The sequence below is a fragment of the Vitis vinifera genome, chromosome 4 (assembly GCF_030704535.1).
Source record: "Vitis vinifera cultivar Pinot Noir 40024 chromosome 4, ASM3070453v1".
In the NCBI taxonomy this organism is placed as follows: domain Eukaryota; kingdom Viridiplantae; phylum Streptophyta; class Magnoliopsida; order Vitales; family Vitaceae; genus Vitis; species Vitis vinifera.
Genome location: NC_081808.1, coordinates 23,482,096 through 23,504,465, shown reverse-complemented (window position 1 = coordinate 23,504,465; position 22,370 = coordinate 23,482,096). Strand labels below are relative to the sequence as shown.

Here is a 22,370-nt window from a genome sequence, read left to right as displayed (position 1 = left end):
TTGTACCAAAAATGTTTACACGATAAATGCTAAACACACCCTCTCAAATTGATAAATCAATATGGGATAAATAGGGTGCAAAAACGTTGAGATAAAAAAACAATGTCTCAAAGATGAGTGAGTGAAAGAAAAATAAAATAATTAGCATTTGACTCGACCCTTTTTTTATCCTTGTCATTTGACTAGATTTAGGTTAACCATGATTGAATGGGTATAAACCACCGTGAGAGGTGTCACAATACGACCGGTTAATCAAAGTTATCAATCAATGATTAGTACTTAATATGGGTTGATATTGTGAGATTATTTTTAAATTTTGTTGGAGTTATTATAATTTTTTTGTTGAGGTGAGACAATGGTTAGTCTACTTTAATGGCTTGTCGACTATTACAATTTAAGAGCATAATTTGTCCATCTGTAGTTTTCATTGAGTCATATTATACGGGTTTACTTAGTTTTAAATTCGGTATAACTTGTCGTAAAAGTCTTTAATACTCAAATTATGAAGTGTTTGCTCAAAATGGATGAATAAACATGATTTGGATCAAATATAGCTTATCGACTTATATGTGTGGATTAGACCACGTGCACTTACTAACCATAACTCCATTTACTCAATTTTAAATTAAAAAATTAATAATTTTGATAAAATCTTGCATAAAACACTTAAATCACGTTACATTATTAATTTTTTATATATAAAAAAAAGTTATATCACATTGATTTAACCGAGGATCAGGATGTCTTTCACCCACGCTTGTCCTTTCTTATACACTTATTTTTCTTCATATTTACCATTTTATTTGATTGTATTTATATTTTGGATGATTTTTTTCTATAAAGCAAGCATAAGTTACATAAGTAGAAACTAAACAACTTAACATATTTTAGATGATCATCAGGTTGTCGTTGGTTATAACATTACATTTGTTTACTTGAATGGATGCATGTGATGTGTGATTTTCAAGATTTTATCAATCTTTCCTTTAAAGTAATGGGATTTTGTTTCCTTCAAATCATTTATATCCATAACTAAATATTTAATTACTTGTTAAAGTTGATAAGAATACACTTTTCCCTATGGTGAAGAATGGACCATCTAACCATATACACCTTAGGGAAGCTTAGGGCGGGTGAATATTTGAAGTGGGTCACATGCTTTACAAATATTTTAATTTTAAAATTTACTTAGTGGAACCCATAATCATGACGTTTTGCTAACAAGAGGGATTCCTAATATTGTCTTTTTTTCCCCCCTAATTTGAATTTTCATATTCTCAATTATTGAGAGAAATAATTGAGAAAATATCAAAAAATATTTTTATTTTTATCTTTATTTTGGTTCACGCCAATGTGGGATTTTTTCATAGAAAATATAAATTTTAATTTCTATATTAATTTTCGTTTCAAATACTTCATTAAAAATTACTCTAATTGATTCATAACCCATTTAATATAGTTTATCAATTATCTAATATTACTTTTAAGCAGTCTAGAATTTTTAAAAGGGGAGAGATTTAGAAAATTTAACGGAATTTATGTTGAAATTATTTTATAAAAAATCTAATGTAAAGATTTAAGGTCTGTTTAGGAATTGTTTCTTAAAATAATTTTTTATTATTTAAAACAAAAAATATAGAAAACACATTTGTTAAAAAAACCTGTTTTATATCTTTTATTTTTTAAAAACATAAAATATAATATTTTTAGATAACATTTTTTAGTTGTTTTTTATTATTATTTTTAATTATTTTAAAAATTAATTATTGTAAAAATATATTTAAAAATATTAAAAATAGGTTAAAAACATTTTAAGTTTTTAAATAAAATTTTATTTTATAAGAATCAAAGTACAATTGTTAAAAATTGTTTTTAAAAATAATCACCAAGCATGCTCTTAATATTCGTTAAGATAATTTATAATTTATTATTTTTAAATTGATCTTAATTTTTATATGAAATATTATTACATAAAAATATGAATTTATTTGTTAAAAAAATTTAAAATTTGAAAAAAAAATTGTACTACAATTCTTTTAATAAGTTTTTAACATCACTATCATTTCATTGTTAATTTAAAAACAAATTATTTTATTATTATTTTTATTTTGAACATAAAAAATAAGAAATGTATCAGAGGATACTAACAAATTAAATTTTATTTTTTACTTATTAAGTGAACATTTTTTCAAAAGGACACAAATTGGAATAATTTAAGAAGATGCAAAATTTATAGAATATGAGTAAATAAGGTACAGCAAAAGTGAGTAGGCTCGGGAATTAAGATTGGAAAAGTTTTGTGGCCTTTCTCACTAGCTCACTCAACCTTCTTTCTATGGATGAAATAAATAGAATCTTTTTTATTTTGTTCCTAATTTTTTTGGGGTGTAAAATAAAATGGCTGAGCCGAGCGGAGTTATCAGAGTCGGCTGGGATGCGCCGGCCAGAGACCGAGACTTACAACTTTGAAGACTAAAGACTCGGGCCTGAGGCCCTGAGGGGGCCATTGTAAGTTGTAAGAAGTTTGAAACTCGGCGCAAGTGGACCGCATGTCCGGCCACAGCCGCCCAAGCTGACGTGGCAAAAGCCGAAAGACAGATCGGACGGTGGAGATGGGATCGGTCATACAAAATCCCACGGTGAACATGCCGAAAGGCTGTCATCCAGGTCACCCTATCTTTACTCGTGGTCGAAATGATTCTTCCCCACTCCTTCATTTCGCTCTCATTTCATTTGCATTTCCGCACTCTCTCTCTTCTATATATAGCTCCCTCTCACACTCTCTCACTTCCTCATTTCATTTTTCCAAGCCTTTTCCCAAGCCTAGAGAGAGAGCACCCCAAGCCCATCGTCTTCGGAGATTGGCTTGGATCTCTGTTCCTCCTTCGCCTCCGATTCTCTCTGCTCTCTGTCTCCGCAGTCTTTAAGGTATGCTTTTCGATTTCAACCGATCTGATTTCTATTTTTTTCGCTGAAGTCATTGATTTTGTTCCCTTGATGCGATTTTACTTGATTTTAGATTTGATTTGTGAAAATGATGAGTTTTTGTGTCGATCTGTGGCCGATTTGGCTAATCGATCGGTTTGATTGAGGAGAAGTAGCTTGATTTTGTTTGTAGTGATTTCTTCGTCCCGATCTGGTATTTTTGGTGTGATTTATTGTGAGAGAGGTGAGATCTAGTCTGATACAAAGGTTGAGAGTCCTGATTTGTAGGATCGATGTGTTTTAGTTGCTTGTGGATCTTTTATGTGTTGTGAAGCCGGTGAAATCTATATTAAGTTGATTTGTTCGTCTGATCTGCTCTTCTTTTGTTTGGATCTCTGCTTTTTATCATTGTGAGTCAGATCTGACTTGTTTCATGTATACTCTTTTGCTTAATTCACTTGATTTGTGAAAATATTTTCTGCTTGGATCTGTCGAAGGTTAATTATGTTGTGCCTTTGATGATCAAGTGTAAATTTTGATTATCTTAATATTTTTTCTTTGGTTGCTGAGAAAATGGAGCAAAAAAAAAAAAAAAACATAGTCATGAATCTTTAATAGTACTGCATGGTTTCTAAGGATGAACAACTGTCATAAACTGAACCGAATGGTTGGTAGGACCCCTTGAGTAAGGGATTTGTTTGGAGGTCCAAAATTATCTAAAATATTGGATCTACGAATGTAATTTATTTTGATTTTCTTAGCATCCAAGCATAGAATTAATCATTGTACATTGCGGACTTAGTCTGTTTTGGAACTTTTTGATTCAGGAAATCAACTGATTTGGAGAAAGTATCTAAACCAATAGGCATTATGTTTGTTTCAAAACCAAGTAAAATTTTGGTAGCCTCATTTCAAAGTATCATTTAGATTTGTATGTTTATCATTTATAATGAGCGAGAAGGCATGGAAATTATCTGAAAAAGCTAAAAAGGTGAATATTTGTCAAGCAGCAAAACTTAAACTTTGTTATACTTTGTCCCCTGACTTCATATTTCTCATGCAGGTAATAAAAGGATGGCCGATACTGAAGATATCCAGCCCCTCGTCTGTGACAATGGAACTGGAATGGTGAAGGTCTGTTGTTTCTTTCTTGCTTGATATGCAGATTTGTTGTGTTGTTTGCTGCTCCTCAAATGCTCAATTTGAATAAGCTTTCCATGTTATGCTTTATATGCAGGCTGGATTTGCGGGTGATGATGCTCCCAGGGCAGTGTTTCCTAGTATTGTGGGTCGGCCAAGGCACACTGGTGTCATGGTTGGGATGGGTCAAAAAGATGCCTATGTTGGTGATGAAGCCCAATCTAAAAGAGGTATTCTTACCTTGAAGTATCCCATTGAACATGGTATTGTCAGCAATTGGGATGACATGGAAAAGATTTGGCATCACACATTCTACAATGAGCTTCGGGTTGCCCCTGAAGAACACCCAGTGCTTCTAACTGAGGCACCCCTCAACCCCAAGGCCAACAGAGAAAAGATGACTCAAATCATGTTTGAGACTTTTAATGTGCCTGCCATGTATGTTGCCATTCAGGCTGTTCTTTCTCTATATGCCAGTGGGCGTACAACTGGTTCGTATTAAAATCTTTTTGGATTGGAATTTTCATTTTTCTTTTCTGTTGTTAGTGTAGCCTGAGTTCTAACTTGCTCCTTTGACTAGGTATTGTGCTGGATTCTGGTGATGGTGTGAGTCACACTGTGCCAATTTATGAAGGTTATGCACTTCCCCATGCTATCCTTCGTCTTGACCTTGCTGGACGTGACCTCACTGATGCTCTGATGAAGATTCTAACTGAGAGGGGTTACATGTTCACCACTACTGCTGAACGGGAAATTGTCCGGGACATGAAGGAAAAGCTTGCATATGTTGCTCTTGACTACGAGCAAGAGCTGGAAACTGCAAAGAGCAGCTCCTCAGTTGAGAAGAACTATGAGCTGCCTGATGGGCAAGTCATTACTATTGGAGCTGAGAGATTCCGTTGTCCAGAAGTCCTCTTCCAGCCATCTCTCATTGGGATGGAAGCTGCAGGAATTCATGAGACTACCTACAACTCCATCATGAAGTGTGATGTTGATATCAGGAAGGACCTCTATGGCAACATTGTGCTTAGTGGTGGGTCAACCATGTTCCCTGGTATTGCTGACAGAATGAGCAAGGAAATCACTGCTCTTGCTCCCAGCAGCATGAAGATCAAGGTGGTGGCACCACCTGAGAGAAAGTACAGTGTCTGGATTGGAGGATCAATTCTTGCATCCCTCAGCACCTTCCAGCAGGTGATTTTCATTTTTTGTTTTTGGTTTTTACAAATGGTTTGATTCTTTTATTGCATGATACTAACATGCTTTTTGTTGGTACAGATGTGGATCTCAAAGGGTGAATATGATGAATCTGGTCCATCCATTGTCCACAGGAAGTGCTTCTAAGTAATACAAGTGCTTTGATGGTGAGTTCCTTTTTTCCCCCTTTAGTTGGCTTTTCGTGTCATGTGTCATGTGAACTCAGTTTGGTTGACATGGAGATGTGTTGAGGTGGGGTTATTGAAGACAAGTATATTTGTGATCTTGATGTATTGTACCCTTCGCACGATATGATTCATCTTCTTGTTACTACGTGTGGAGGGATTTATCTGTAATGGTCCTCTGGATCCTGGGGGCCAGGCTATTGCAACTCAGTCCTTGCCTTGCGTCATCTATGGTCCAACCTCGTCTTTTAGTAGGATGTTTGTAGCAGGAGAGTGATTGGTGATGCTTTTTCCCTTCTATTTTTTAATTTTCATATTTGAAGTTTTTTCCCTGGGAACATTTATGTTAATATTTATTGTATGAGAAATTTTATATTAGTGTCAGTTTGCGGTATTAAACTCCTTATTGAAATTATATTTTATACTGGGTTGAAAGCTTCTTAGTACTTCTTGTGGATTTATTATTCACTTGCTGAGCTTTTGTTCTGCTCACGCATCTTAGCATTCTGTGGGGAACATTTGTTCTGTTTCGCCAGATCTTGTTTGATTATCATGTATATTACGTCCGAAGAGGGCTACATGATTGTTCCTAGCCTGATGTGGGAATCTTATGGAGCAACCTTTATATGATGGAGGCTGTAATTCTCTTAAAATTTTCTTTTCTGAACTCTCTTCCCGCACTTGGTGGTGTTGGTGCCTGCCAACCAAAATTTGAACAAAAATGTTTCATTTTCATTGGTATATCCAAGTTCCAACTGGCACTTGGTGGCTGAACAATTCTTAACCATATCATTCAATTGAATTCAGTTCAGTTAAGCATAACATTGAAGTTATATATTTTGAAATCAATTGCGTATGATTGACTGTCAAACGGAGTAGTTCCATTTGGTTGTTCATTGGTCAATGGATTTTAAGTGATGATAAAGAGTGGCCTTGGATTTTTTGCTGGCCTAAGAGTTTTGTATTTTGGGAATCCAAATGGACGGAAGAATTTCAATGCCACCATATATTTTTGAACTCCCATTATCCCATTTATTTTTGAAGAATTTATAAATTTTGATCGCAGTATTGCCCCAATATGTGGTTGAGGGCCTAAACATTCACTTTGAATCTTGGATGTGATTCAGTAGAGAGTGGATATGAAAAATTTACAATAGTTAGGAGGCGATATGATTCAGTAATTGTGTTAGAATGGTAGAATATAAATTAGGGATTCTGAAACAGAATGAGTTTTTTGATCGCAGTATTGCCCCAATATGTGGTTGAGGGCCTAATATTGTGAAACAGAATGAGTTGATGTATCCTTATTGTACGATTTTAATTGTTGCTCAATATGCTAGACTGGAATTAGGTGATCTTATTACCATTCCTAGACATCAAGACAAATAAAAGAGAAAAGAAGCAAAGAGCACATCGTGTTAAAGCATTGTAAAAACCGTAAACCGTAGTGGTGTATAATAATTTGCGACTGGATTTTGGAGCTAAGAATTTTGCCCGGTTTGAAAGTTGAATATTCTTTGAAATGCTTTGGCGGGAATATTGTTGGGGTTGGTGGTCTCCCCGACTCTGAATTATGAGGAGTGAAGAGGGCAGGTGGTGGGTTTGAGTAGGATAAATAATTGGAGAATGTAACTATTCTTGCTCCTGGCTTTTATCTTCTTGAGATTTGCGCCTTTATTTTCGGTGCGTAGATCCATGTAGTCTCGCTTTCATGGAGCAGGCGAGTGGATGGTTAGTTTGAAATTTAAATTGGTTGCAGCATTGTATTGTTAAAGAAATGTGAGCAACAAATGAAATCATTTGTCTTGACGGTTACATGATATATATGTTTTGTATTGGAAGAGGCATTTTATTATTTTAAGGTGGAATTTACTTATTTGTTTTATTAAAATAATGAAAAGCAAGCGACATTAATGTATGATGAATAAAACGTGTGTTGGTATGTGATGTGAAGAGGTCACAAAGGTTGCCTTGTGTATGAAGGTAGAGCCAAATTCAGTTGGTAGTGGTTATAAAATTGATAATGAATGAGATTGTTGGCACAGCTGTGCGCATGCAAACCTTAAAAGTGCTAAAAGATGGTATAACGGAAACTTAAATGGCAAGTGATTTATTATGATAAGTTGGTGTTATGTTATGCATGCCCCCCCACCTCTCTCCATCTCTCAGTGATTTTTTGTCCTTTTCAAAATCCACACAAAACTCGGACTCGAAATCCTCTGTTTCTCTTTCAATGCCAAACCCGCTTCTTTAATTTTTGCTCTTTTCCTTCTCTGGAAAGGATTCCTCTTTATTTTGTTTTAAATTGTTATTGTCATTAGTTGGAAAATGGGTTATTGGAGCAGTTTAGGGAACATGAATAAAAGTTAAAGCCTGTTTTTAGGAAAGGGAAAAGTCTAAAGATTAACCAGTATAAAATGGTAGATATGTGTGATGATATATTTATATGGTTTGTGATGAAATTCACCAAAATAAAAAATAAAAAAAATCACTTAATTTATTTAGACAAAAAAAAAACGGGGGAGAGATTTTGCTTATAACTTAAAACTAAACACGAAAAATGAATTTTCAAATTTTATGATTTTTTTTTATTTCATGTTTATTCTTTTAATAAAACATTTTTTAAATTATTAAATTATTCTATGCCAATACTTATCTTCTTTTTTTTTTCAAATGAAATTTTTTGTTACTAGTTTCTTTATAAAGTAAAAATGTAATTTTGAAAAAATATTCCATTTTAATTTATTTATGAAAATTATGTACGACTATATTTCTTCAAATGGTTTTAATTTATTAATTGCAAAATGCAAGATTCTTCTCTTTCTTATTGTAATTTCTTACTTTAAAATTTACTTTAATCGATTCTTTTTATTAAAATTAACATTACATTTGGTTGTTGAAAAGTTTAAAGAAAAGAAATTAGAAGGAAAAAAATATTAAAGAAAAGTTTTCTTGTTTGGTTATTTGTGGAAGCTTTGCGTGAAAAAGTTAAATGGTTAATAAATGTATTTTTTTTATATTTAAAATTTTGGGTTATTTGATTAAATGGGTCGCTCAAAACCTAATTTTTAATATTTAACATTCCATCTTTTTTTGGTATTATTTGGACAAAAATATCATCATTATTTTCTTGTGAAAATAACTATTTATTTTAAAACCTATATGTAAATATTTAAAATAGAAAAAGACATTTATGTTAAAAATTGGTTATTTTTCTAAAAAAAACATAAGAAGAGTTAAATTTTCGATTTGGGGATTATTTCATCCCTTTCAATCAAATATTTTTAAAAAAAAATTCATAATATATTTTGTTTTCTATCTTATTTTTCATGTCATCTAAGCATAGGAAAACTTTTTAACATTTTCTTTTCCATTTTCGTAACATTTTCCAAACACCAAAGATACCCTAAAAGATTTTTATTATTAACCATTTAGGAGATATTTTCAGTTATGATTATAAATATATAAATTATTTATTATTCATAATTAAATGATATTAATTAATGTGCATAACATAATGCTAAAAGTGATATATTTATAAAAATGCCCGGTTGAATATACAAAAAGAAATATAAAAAGAATAAAATATATTGAAAATTACATTAAAGTTATATGTTATCTTTTCTCATTCATATACAACAATTTTTTTTAATGCTATAAGCAAGTGGTAATAAAGAAAAAATTATAAAAAGTTGTAAGGCTGATAAAACTTAATACTTATTACTTAATAATTTAAGTTGATTTTAAGTTAAACTGTTTTTAAATTATTAACTTAAAACTTATTATTTATTTTTTATAATACTTATTTGATAAAACTAACTTAAAATTTATTTTAAGCTATTGAATTGACATATTTACCCTTACTTGTGATTAATATTTATTATTAAAAATTTGAAATAATATTTATTTTTATTAATTTTAGGTAATAAACTTGTTTATTAAACATTTATAGTTAAAGTAATTGTAAATTTATAAAATAATCTTAAAATATTTACTAGAAAAAATGAATCATGAATATGAAGTTGTTAAATATATTTTTATTAGATGTGTGAAGAAATCTTATTATTGAATAAGAAACTTATCGACTTAAAAATAGCCTTACAAGATAACTCAAATAGAACTGAAAGTAATCCACATTTAATAGTCCTATAAATGTGGTTTATAACTAAAGAATAGATCAACCTAAACAACACATCCCTTATCAATAGGAAATACTAACAAATTAGTAACAAATTACTTAAAACGAATACTTACATCCTCCTTTAAATTGAATGCTTTAGCAATCAGTTTACTCCATGATCCAAACAAACACCCAACAAATCAAGTATTTTCAAAAATGCATCAAGCTTTAGAGGTTTAGTCATTATATTAGCAACTTGTTCCCGCATATGACAATGAACCATCTTTACAATTTCATCTTTTGTAAGCTCACGAAGAAAATGAAAACAAACATCAATGTGTTTGCAGCGACCATGCATCACTAGATTCTTAGAAAGCTTGAATGTTGAACTGTTATCACAATAAACTGTTGTAGAATCATGTTGAGCATGACTGAAACCTTCCAATATCCTTCTTAACCATATTGCTTGACATACACATGAAGTTGTAGCAATAAACTCAGCTTCAGTAGTGGACAAGGAGACCATAGGTTGTTTATTTGAGGACCAAGACAATGCTCCTAAGCCCAACATAAACACATAACTTGAAGTGCTTTTCCTATCGTCTAAATCCCTAGCATAATCACTATCTGTGTAGCCAATCAACTCCTCATTTCCTTCCTTCTTGTAGAACACACCAAAATCAATGGTACCTTTCAAGTACCTTAGTAGTCTCTTTGCTAATTGCAAATGAAGTTCGGTAGGGCAGTCCATAAATCTGCTGATGAGACTCACCACAAACATAACATCCGATTGAGTGGCAGTCAAATACATAAGACTTCCCACAATCTTCTTATAGAAAGTATTGTCAATCCTCATTCCTTCTCCATTTTTTGTAAGCTTGAATCTAGGAACCATAGGGTTGTGAACTGGATTGCACTTGTCCATGCTGAACCTTTCCAACACCTCATGTGTGTATTTCTTCTGACTAATAAAGATGCCATCTTATCTTTGCATCACCTCAATGCCAAGAAAGTATCTCATTTTTCCAAGATTAGTCATATCAAATTCAAGCATCATGGATTTCTTAAACTCAATGAACATAATTTCATCATTCCAAGTAAAAATAAGATCATCCACATAGAAACACACAATCAAGATCTTACCTCATTTTCCAATCTTGATGAATAAAGTATGTTCATAGTGGCATTTTTAAAATCATTCCTTCATAAAATAGGACTCTATACGACTATACCAAGCTTGTGGAGCTTGTTTAAGTCCATACAAAGCCTTTTTCAGTCTGTACACCTTCTGCTCATTGCCCTTCTGTTCATAGCTAGGAGGTTGTTCGAAAAAGACTTCTTCACTTAGTTCATCATGTAAGAAGGCTGACTTTATGTCTAACTAGTAGATTGTCCATTCCTTTAGAGCTGCAAGAGAAATCACCACTCAAATTGTATCTAACCGAGCTACAAGTGCAAAAACCTTAGTATAATCCACCCCATGTTCTTAACTGTAACCCTTTGCTACCAACTGGGCCTTGTATTTATCCACTTCTCCATTCTCATTGAACTTTGTTTTGTAAACCCATTTTACCCCAACTTTCTTTGCTTTAATAGGTAAATCTGTCAACTCCCATGTATTATTCCTCTCTATGGCTTTTATCTCTACATCCATTGTTTTTCTCCATTTCATAATTTTCACAACATCGCCAAATGAGATTGGATCATTGTCGGCAAACAAAGCTTCGTATGCAGCATCTTCTTCCTCAAATAAACCTTTTCCACTTTCGTAATCTCTCATCCAAGTTGGTGGCCTTCTGATTCTTCCTTCATTAGGATTAAGTGGATTTTCTTCATTTGACTCATCTGAATCATTACCCTTCATATTTTCAATTGTGTTGTCATGGTGATTAGCTTCAATATTTCCTCTATTGGTATAAATTGGGACTGCTTCTTTGTCACTTTCTCCCTAGTCTAGATCAGCTATAATGGCTTCTTCATGACTTTTGTTCCAATCCCAACTGTTTTCTTCTTCAAACTTCACATCTTTGCTTACTATTATCTTCTAAGAGACTGGATCATACAATCTATATGCCTTCGACTCCTCATTAACTCCGAGTAGAACACATCTCACACTCTTGTCATCAAGCTTTGTCCTCTTACTATCAGGAATATAAACATGTGATATGCAGCCAAACACCCTTAAGTGATCAACTGATGGTTTAGATCCATTCCAAGCTTTTTCTGGAGTCATGTCTTTTACTACCAAAGTTGGACTTCTATTCAAAACATAGACTGTCACGCCCCAAGACCCACTCCAAGGGAGTGACAGTCATTTCACACCTCAAACCCGAAGGCTTAAAGTATAACTTGACCCAAACAATCATATTGTAACTGGAAGTAACCAATTACCAAATACCTGTTCAGAATAGCGGAACAAAATTCTAAAATCTTCAAACTTAACTATAAAACTAAGCATCCATCAACCAAAATCCATTATCCAAATAGATTGCAAACTTAAAAAAATCAAGTGCTAACAAATTTTCATAATCTCCAAATCTCAACTTCAAACTATCATAAAAAAAATTTGCAAGTTCAAATCTAAATAGCTTCCAAAAACCAAATAATCCAAATGAACATAAACTTATAAGCTAACAATGTCCAAAAATAACATCCTAAGCAAAATCCTAATGATGACCATTCCCTGACCTAGCCATCACTCATCGCCTAAACTAAGGGTACCTGAAAAAAATTATCAACAAGGGGAATGAGCTCAAAGCCCAATAAGGAACATTAATGCAGTTCATGGATCAAATATTTCAAGTTCACTTACAAAATAGGAGATATTATAACCAATTATTTTTATAAACCTTTGAGTCGGTTTTGCCAATACATTCAAAACTTTTAATTGTACACTTTCATTTCTAATTCAAGCATTTTCATATCAAATTCAATCAAAACATTCAAATTATTTATTTACTCTGTCATCAACATCAAATGGTGCCCAATTAGGTGGGACTTTTCAAATAGGTGACTAGCTTCAAATTATTCCTTTAACGTGGACAAAACCAAACATTACTAGTATTAGTAACCTCTAACCAAACCCCTAGAGGCTGGGGGCCAAATCAATTACATTCCCCACCAAGAAATGTAAAGGTCAACTATTATATCCCGTTGACAAGGGTTAAAAAGTCATAAGTCAACTATTAAATCTCATTGACAAGGGCCAAACAAACCAGAGTCAAACACTTATTTCAATTATTCAAAATTTCAAAACATAATATCTCCACATTTCTCTATTGTAAGCAAAATATAAGGTTCTAACATACTTTTCATGCAAAATATATTTGATCCATGCATAAAACGAATAATAACTCAAAATGTTTCCAAATGATGTATATAAAAATTTGTTTCTAAAAAAAATAATAACTGCAGTAATTTCCCTTACCTCAAAAGAAGTCCTCAAAAACTTTGGAGAAAAATAATCCTGAAAATCTACTCTTCACCTAACAAAATATAAAATAAATAATCATTACTATTTATCTAAAATTATAGGTTTGACAATCCTAAAATTTTAGGTATTCAAATTAATGTTTTTTTTTTTTTTAATTATGAAAGATAATTTAATCTATTCCTATTTTAGAAAATTTAATAAATTTCTAATTCATATAAAACTTAAATTTTATTTTCAATTTATTTCTTGGGACACAACATAATTTAATTAAATTGTAATTTATTTCAGTAATTAAATTCTATGCTATTTATTTACTTACACCCATCATTAATATAATTATAATACCAAAAACTTTACTTTCTTTTATTTATAAATTATATTTTCTCACTTTCAAGTTTTTTTTTCATCAAACATAGCCTATACACAACAACTCTTCATCATTGCTAATATATATATATATATATTAACCACCCCAATACCATCTGCATATCTTCTTTTATTAAATAACACAGTACTCAAGTACCCATCAAAGTCTAATAATACGGAGTCCTGCTACTATTAAATATTTCATATCCAAGTATCCATCAAAGTCTAATAATAGAGTATGTGAAAATCCACCAACTAGATTTCAACCATGAAATCCTTACATAATGCTACAAAAAGTGGATGCATAGTTCCACACGCATGCAACCAGTGCACACGCGTTCTTTTTTTTTTTTTTCCTAATCCCTTAAGCCACAATTAATAATATATTTATTTACTTTAAAAAAATAAATAAATTAACCCTAGCCTAAATCGAAATCTTTCAGATAATCTTTTTTTTTTTTTTTCATCTAAAAACTTAAGATTTCCCAATTTCCAACAATAAATCAAAATCTTAAATTTTCACTATTTTGATATTAAAACGAATTAAAAAAAATAAACTAACCCTAATCTAAATTGGGTTTTCCAAAAAAATATCTAATGTGCTTGAAATTAACTAATGAATCTAAAATATTAATTTAGGGGTTAGAATCTTACCAATAGAGATATGTTCTTCAAACCTTGAAATCCGACTCCAACCTTACGTTCTCTGGAATTCTGCGAAGCTATTCAGAAAAGAACAGGAAGAATAAAATTTCTAATTTATACCTAGGGTATTTATTCATAAAATTACATTTTTACCCCTCTTCCATTTTATTAAATTAATTAATTAATTAATTTAATTATTATTAATAATTTCCTAAATTACCCCTAAAAAAAAACTTGGGCGTTACATAAACAGTCCAATTAACAACTTTAGGCCAGGAAGTTTTTGGAATTTTTCTTCCTGAAAGCATGCTTCACACCATATTCATAATAGTTTGGTTCTTTCTCTCTGCAACACCATTTTGTTGTGGAGTATATGCAACTGTCAATTGTCTACGTATGCCATTTTCCTTACAAAAATTTGTGAACTTGTGTGATGTGAATTCTCCTCCACGATCAGTGCGAATGCATCTTATATATGAACTAGTTTCTTTCTCAACACAACTCTTATAATTCTTGAAAGTGATGAAAGCTTTTGACTTCTCTACCAAGAAATAAACCTAAGTTTTTAAGCTAAAATCATCAATGAAAGTGATCAGGTACCTTTTCTTGCTATTTGAAGTGAAGTTGATTGGTCCACAACTGCATGCACCAGTTGAAGAATCTGAGAAGCCCTCCATGTGCTTTCTTTTGGAAATGGATTTCTTCATTGTTTTCCTACCAAGCAGTCTTCACACACCTTAGAAGGAGCTTGAAATTGTGGCAATCCATTCACCAGTCTTTTCTGCTGAAGAGTCTTCAAGCCATTGAAACTTAAATGTCCATATCTAAGGTGCCAAAGCCGAGCTTGATCCACTATAAGAGAAGAAAGACATATTTATTTTTTTAGCAGTTTCTAAGCAAGAAAGATAAACATTCTATTTGAGGACATTACAATCTCCATGATTAATCCTCTCTCTGGATGATGAATCTTACATTTCTCATATTATATGAGAATTGCAAGCCCCTTCTCTTGTAGTTGTCCCACACTTAGCAAATTATTCTGCAATCCCGGGACATAAAACACCTCAATGATGACCTACACAATCCCATTCACAAGTGTTCGTGTATTTCCTTTTCCTATTACTGCCATGCTTGAATTGTCTCCGAGCTTTACAAAAGTGCTGAAACTCTCATCAAGCCTAGAGAAAAGCTCCTTCTTGCCACACATATGGTTGTTGTAACTTGAGTCAAGAAACCATAAATTCTCTTTGCTAGCTTCCTTGACATTTGCACGTGCCATTAATAATATTTCTCCACTAGCTTTTGCATAGTGTGTCTTTGTCTTTGTCTCCTTGTTTGGACATTCATATTGAAAATGTCCAAGCTTATGGCAATTGTAGCATTCAATGGTAGACTTGTCAAAACTTTGTCTACCTCTACCTCTTCCTCTAAATCCACCACGACCTCATCCTTTTCCTCTTGATTGATCTTCATAAGTAACCATCAATGCTTGTTTTTCCACAAAATGACCATTCATACGTTGTTCATGCACCAGAAGATTGCTTTGTAGCACATCAATGGATAAGGTGTCTAGATCATTAGACTCCTTGATAAATCACACAACATAGTCGAATTTAGGAGTCATAGATCTCATAATCTTTTCAATGACCACAACATCCTCCATCTTCTCACCATGAACCCTCATTTTGTTGGCTTTAGTAATGGTTTAAGCAAAATACTCATTCACAGATTCCCCTACCTTCATGTTGAGCATCTCAAATTCCTTTCGAAGAGCTTGTCGTTGTGCGCATTGCACTCGTGTCGTCCCTTGGTACTTCTACTTCAAAAGGTCCCAAATGCTCTTTGTTGTATTGTAGACCCCCATTTGGGGCTCACTTTCTACAGCTAATTTTGGACAGGTGTCACAATCTCAAGGAACCACGTGTCACCTCATAATTGGCCTTCAGTGAATCAGGTAGTGGAGTTGAAGGAGCCAATGAATGGTTGACACCTGGAAGGATCTTCAGAGAGGGCAGATTTTTCTGTTATGAGGAGCGTATGGGAAAGGGGAGGTGGCAGGAAAATCAAGGGAGAAACGAGCTTTTGTGGGATCATTTTGGAAAGGACAAAAAAAAAGAAAGCTGTTTTGGGGGCTGTAGAGAGGATAGGAGAGGTGGTGCGTTTTCTGGAGAGGAGGTTTTTGTTTGGTTATTTTGGGCAGAGAGGATGCAGCTAGACTGGGAGTGAGAGAAAAAGTAAAGGAGTTGCAGAGAGAGCTAGAGAGAGGGAGAGGAGACGATTTTCTGGAGGGTTTTTGAGCTTTGGAGGATTCCGTTGCAAGGAATGAGAGATTTTGGGCAACTGTGAGAGATAGATACTTTTCTGGAGAGAGTGGAGGTGAGGTGCTGGGTTGATGGTCTTGCAGTTATATTTTGAAGGAGTATTTGGAAGCATTTCGAAGCTAAACAAAACTTTACCAAAGTATAGCACTCTCAGGTATGAATGCTACAAGTTTATTGTTGGATTGGAGCTACTTATCATTCTTCTATATATATCCTGCTGGTATTTGAATGTTTGTATATATGTTTGGGGTGGATACTGAAGGCCACTGGTTGCTTTGTTGGGATGAAATCTTGTTTTCACATTTGCTATTGCTGATTTTGGTATGCTATGCTCCCATTATGAATATGCCTCAATGTTGTATTTAAAATGGATTTCCTCACCAAATCAGAGGGTTCATGGATGACTCATGAAGTGAAACCTCTGAAAATCATTTCTACTCGTTTCCTTTGGTGTTTTCTACTTCCTCTATTCTTTTCTCTGTTTCCTGGGCCTTGAGCAATGCAAGAGCTGTGGAAAGCGAATCCAGGTTTGAACTGTGTGCTCCTTCAAAGATTTGACATGGTGAAAAGGGTTATGTCCGACTGGTGCAGTTCTGTTATGAAGCTTAAAGGAGGTTCAGTTGGTTCAATGACACCATTCTGGGTTTGTGGGTATCTTATGCGTATCGGCGCAAATGATGGCATCCAGCTCCCGGCTATACTCTTTTCATCCTTGGTCTCCTTAGTTGTCCTGGTTACACAAGCTGGTCTTCATTTTCTTCAAGAGTCCAAGCTTGTGATGCACCTCACCATATACAGAGAGTATTATGTTTGACGAGTTCAGTGAGGCTCATGCACTGCATGGTCATGGAGTTGGATCACTACAAGGAATCTGGTTGATTCTTTCATCAGTTCAACCATCTTTTGAGAGATTTGCTCGTTCAAGAGAGCCAATGCTGAAATCTATTCCGGTTTGGAGGCAAGAGACTATGAATCCCAATGGTGGAAGCTGTAGGCTCTTTGATGCCCCTTTAATCAATAGTCTGGTTATTTTCAGAACCATCAATGCCATATAGAGGCATGGCAAACGAGTCAACAGTGAAGAGGAGAAACCGGGATAGACTAGGGAAAATCCAAAGTGTTTCTACGAAGAGGTCCCATGTCAACGAGGAGGTTGTTAAGTTGCTGGAATCCCATCTGCAAGATATTTGACACGAATATCATCTGTCATCGCCATGGGTATAATGGGTCGTAGTGCAATTTGAAGTTCTATGGGGGTAATCAAGCACGTCAGAGCATTTGGTTTCCCCAACTTGTCACTGAAATAGTTCCCAGGGAAATGAGATTCCCACTAGCATCATGGGCTGACCGTACCTGTGCTTTTCATACTCAGCTCGCTGCTGGTGCCCCTTGCTTGCCCGTGATGCATGCATGCATGGCCACATGAGACATTCCAACCTTCACACCCAGTCATGTTAACCACCGTCCCACCTTTTGTGCCTCAATACACCTTTCATACCCATTTCTATTATCACCATTCTCTCTCTACACCACCATGCATCATGTCATTCCTCATCTCCTCATCTCTCCATATTGCCTGTCCACTCATTTTTATCATCACATTCATTTCCCTCATGTCCTCATGCCCATATTCACCATCCATACCTCTTCATGCTCTCCATTATTCATACACCCGTCACTTCCTTTCCATCATGTTCTTGCATGGCCATTGCATGGCTATGCATAACCATGTCATATTCATTTCACCTTATACCCAGGTCTCATACCCCATGCAAACAGGCCCATTTCTTCACTACATTTCTCTCTCTACACCACAATCCTTCCCATACCCATTCCCCATCCACCCCACACTACATCGTGCCCATCATTTGCAGTTCACCTCTCACTATATCCACGGGCATGGGACTCATTCATACCCTTGTCACACTACCATCATACCCATAACCCTATACCCATTATACCCCCATGCATATCCGTTTCTCACCACCTTCTCTCTCTCGATATCCCATCTTTTCTAAGCATCCATGGTCGATCCGCGCATCACTCCCAGTATCTTAATCCCTTTCATGTTATCATGCTGCGGCGGTTGGAGAGGGATTCTCCTTCAAGTGATTTCTTTGTCACAGGTGCTTTCAAGGAGATACAATTGACTGAAGGAAAATTGACCCAAGGAGAAGCTCCGCGGCATCACTATGCAAACAGGTCACCAGTTTGTTCTTAACTCCTGTCATCATTTACAGTAGGGGGTTTCGAGGTCACCTACCTTCCCATAGGGTTTGGTGAGATTGTTGATATCAATCTAGTGTGGTCCGTGATTTGGCGAGATATACAAGCTGAAGAATGAAAAGTAGCAGCCCCTATTCACCGAATGGATTTACGGATTGAGCGGAATATAGAAATCCATGCTCAAATGTCATCAGAAGCAGTCCCGTCAAGCATTTTTGACTGTTTCTGGCCAACTGCAAGTTGAGGCTCCATGCTTGTGCCCATTTTCAATTCCTCATTCTCTCGTTTCCATACCCAATACCACACTTTTGGAGTTAGTTCATGCTGCGGGTTCTTCTTGGATTTTCTGGATGGCAAGCTCTTGATGACCTATAGGAATGCAAGTTGTTTCCACATTGTGGGGTTTGTCTCTAAGCTCACTCTCGGGTTTTTATTTCAAGCTTGGTACAAATGGGTCATAGTGCGCTCCCCAATAGTGCACATAAATCCAGAATCAAGGGGAATAATGGGTCTTCGGGAACAAATGATAAAGTGCAACCCAAGAGAGTGCTGGGCTGAATTCAACAATGTGAGCAGTATTTCAGGAAACCCGGTTGAAGACTCGAGTTTGTGGATCCCCATGCAATGTCGAGAAAGTCAAAACTGGTCAGGTGACTAAAGGACATGTTACAGGCTGTATAGATGGGGTCTCGTTATGTATCCCTGTGGTTCCCTTCGTTTATTATTTTTTTTGTTTTGCTGGTATCACAATAGAGTGTTGATAACCCGTAACCAGGGGTGAGATACACATCCAGATAATTTAAGGTATTGGTGAGAGGGACGAGTAAGTAGGGAATTGATTTCATTGCTATTTGTACCTACTTCTCCAGCTGTTCAGCTTTGATGTAGAGGCTTCGAATACCCCTTAATCCCTGTGTATTTCTTTGAGAGAGCATGTGGAATTGAAGGGTTTGGAACACGGAATGAGTAGTTTGGAGTGGGGTTACGAGACCTTTTCACCCTTTACAGAACCTGACTTTCAGGCATTTTTGAGAGTACAGTACCAAAGGAAGCCATGGGGAATGACCCACTTGACTGAGTTGGATTCTCGGATTCAGGCGTGGAAGCTTGAAGGCTTCTTCACCCACGGCATATTGGAAATGCATTCTTCAGTCGAATCCGAGATCAAGGAGCCTTAACATCATCAGTATTCAACTCCATGTCTCAATGGTACAAGCTCCGAATACAACCAGGACCAACCCAACATCAGTAGATAACAGTTGCTTAGACACAAATTCAGGCTTTTCCCTGGCATGGGTTCAGTCATAAATCAGGCAAAAACAGGCCTCTTGTCCTATCCTAACACTCAAATCCTGGGCCCGCTCATATGACTGGTGGTTATCATGGTTACCTTTTGGCATGCTACCGAGGAGTCACGTGTCATCTCCTCTCATTCCCTCTTCTTTGATTTTGAAAATAAATTTCCTGAATTTCACTTTGTGAATAGTTAGATAAATTCTGACTTTCAAATAATTTCAAATGACCCAGGCTTCTCATCCCGAAAGCCTCTTTAGGTTCTAAGGTTCCATTTTTAATAAAATTTTGGTTGCCATTTTCCTTCCGGCAAACCACTTTTGCGTTTTCCCTGTTTTTAAAACATTTTTAAAATAAGCAAAGAATTAAATTCCGTAATTCCGAATAATGGTTTTATTGGAATTAATTCATGCAAAATAAAACGGGCTTTGGTGGGGGCCCCACATAGGTGATTTTATAATTGATTGATTGATTGATTGATTTAATCGCCATTCATATCTGATTTATTCTGTTCCTTTACATGCGTATAAGTACATGTACATATTCATTTGTTCACTGATCCTGCTTTCATGATAGCGCATTTGTCACTGGAGGTCCAGGTACGCACTCATTCTCATTTTGATTATTCTCCATGCATGCTCTTATTTTCATATGTGCAAGCTTGATTTAAGTATCCCCTGATTTCCTCATTGATTACCACGTCAGCTTCATTCTATTAGTAGAGACCCGACATTAGGGACTTAGAGGTGTGCTACGGTCCGTATCGTACCTTCCCGATAAGTAACCTGACCCCCGAACCCGATCCAGTTTTTCACAGACCGCCTTTTCCAAAATAAGGAGTCACACTTAGGGTTTTTCTTTCTTATTTTGTTTACCCTTTAAAAAATAAAACAAAAATAAGTGGCGACTCCAAGTCATTTTTGAATAAATAAAATCAAATTTTCAAATAAAAATCGAGTTTCGCCATCGAGTGGGAAACGTATTCGAGCGATCGAAATGCGGGGTCCACAAAATGGCGACTCCACTGGGGATCATTAGAGGGTCAAGCTTGAACTTAGGATGAAGCAAATGTGGCTTTTGACGAGTCGATTAGTGGATACTCACTTCTTGATTGCACATTGAGGGTTCCCGAGTTTTCACTTGGGACATTGACATGATTGATCGTATCAGTCGATTATCTTGATTGGGGATTTTGATACAGTGATTTTCTTTGTGCTTCATTGATATATTTGTTTGAGATATTTGACATGCTGATTATGATGATTGATTCGTATTGATAGAGGATTCCGAGATAGCTTTTTTCTCTGTGCTTCATTGATATATTCACTTGAGATTTTGACATGCTGATTATATTGATTGATCATTTCGTATTGCTTAGCGCATTGATCCTGATTTTGCCATGATTATTCTGATCACTTCACATGCATACACTCACCATTGTACATCACTCAGCTTGTTGTGTTGTTTCTCTGGCTTGTATACTATTTTGATCGTCTTTTGAGCATAATGTTTGTATCACTATTCATCTTGATCGTCATAGTTTGTGTGGACTTGAGTGATATATCTTGTACTCTGCCTGACCGCATGTCGCATGATTGTCCTTCCTCTGTATGATTGCATGTTGCTTGTCTATGTGGGTCTCACTTCTATCCCCCTACCTCCAACTCTCTTGGTGTCGGTCATTCATTTCATCTCGGTTCTCACTATTGCAAGTGTGAGACCTTCTATGTGCTTGTTCTCTGACCGAGCCAGAGGTTAGGAGTAGGGTCTAGCGACGGGCTATATCGATGTACGGGAGCACTCTGGAGGAGAGCGACACTTTGGTGTCAATTGGAGTCTGATCATTGAAGACCTGTATAGCCCGGAGCTAGATTTCATGGATATTTGTGTGGCCAGTGTGTTTCATTTTCTGTTTTAGCTTCTTAGGGTTTTCGGATGCACCCACACCGTTCACTGTGCACTTTAGTCGACTATTGAGTGTTGAGAGATGTGAGAGCTTTCACTATAGGAGCCCCCTGGGATGCGAGGTAGTGCATGTGTGGAGGTGATGACCACTTTGCATGGAAGCGCCCCGTTTCTTCGGAGACGTGCAGAGGGTTGCGTACCGCCAGAGGGTATGATCGCTTCTGCTAGGGATATTTTAAAGTCCACCCTTATCCATTTAGAGTCACCTTCACCTTGTAGGTTGAGCCGTAGATCCTTCGATTAGGACTCCCTCCCTACACGTGGGTGCATCTGAGGGCTTTCAGAGCCTTTGTGGTTACAGTTCGGATCCAGTATTCCCTCTTTTTAGTCTCCAGTTGAGAGTGCTTGGAGATCAGTTTGAGTTTGAGTATCGGTTGGGTCACCTTTCGTCTTGTCGCCTTAGTTTGTGTTTTTCATTTGATGAGTTTCTCTCTTTAGGGCTTTCGTTCTCATTTCTTGGCTCGGCACACCTCTTCACTTTGTCGTCACTTCTCGATACTTTGGGATATGTTCATTGACCATCTTTTTGCGCTGTACACCTATCACGGGCTCAG

At 35.5% G+C, this 22,370-nt stretch overlaps 2 protein-coding genes across 2 annotated transcripts; one reads left to right on the top strand and one right to left on the bottom strand.

Moving 5' to 3' along the window:
• Positions 1-2,681: 2,681 nt before the first annotated feature.
• On the top strand, positions 2,682-5,831 carry LOC100232866 (actin-7). Its single transcript, XM_002282480.5, has 5 exons — positions 2,682-2,928; positions 3,989-4,059; positions 4,163-4,556; positions 4,646-5,259; positions 5,344-5,831. Exons 2-5 carry the CDS (start codon positions 4,000-4,002, stop codon positions 5,407-5,409), a joined length of 1,134 nt encoding a protein of 377 aa, XP_002282516.1. The 5' UTR covers positions 2,682-2,928; positions 3,989-3,999; the 3' UTR covers positions 5,410-5,831.
• A 3,899-nt stretch (positions 5,832-9,730) lies between these two features.
• LOC132253689 (secreted RxLR effector protein 161-like) lies at positions 9,731-10,492 on the bottom strand. The gene has a single exon (XM_059736607.1). It carries the CDS (start codon positions 10,490-10,492, stop codon positions 9,731-9,733), a length of 762 nt encoding a protein of 253 aa, XP_059592590.1.
• Between the last annotated feature and the right edge of the window lie 11,878 nt (positions 10,493-22,370).

What these genes read in the sequence shown, in the direction of transcription:
- LOC100232866 (XM_002282480.5), top strand. Translation starts at nt 4,000, where the DNA reads ATGGCCGATACTGAAGATATCCAGCCCCTCGTCTGTGACAATGGAACT. An exon ending in TGCCAGTGGGCGTACAACTG is followed by an intron (nt 4,557 to 4,645) that starts GTTCGTATTAAA and finishes TCCTTTGACTAG; the next exon opens with GTATTGTGCTGGATTCTGGT. An exon ending in CCCTCAGCACCTTCCAGCAG is followed by an intron (nt 5,260 to 5,343) that starts GTGATTTTCATT and finishes TTGTTGGTACAG; the next exon opens with ATGTGGATCTCAAAGGGTGA.
- LOC132253689 (XM_059736607.1), bottom strand. Translation starts at nt 10,492, where the DNA reads ATGGACAAGTGCAATCCAGTTCACAACCCTATGGTTCCTAGATTCAAG.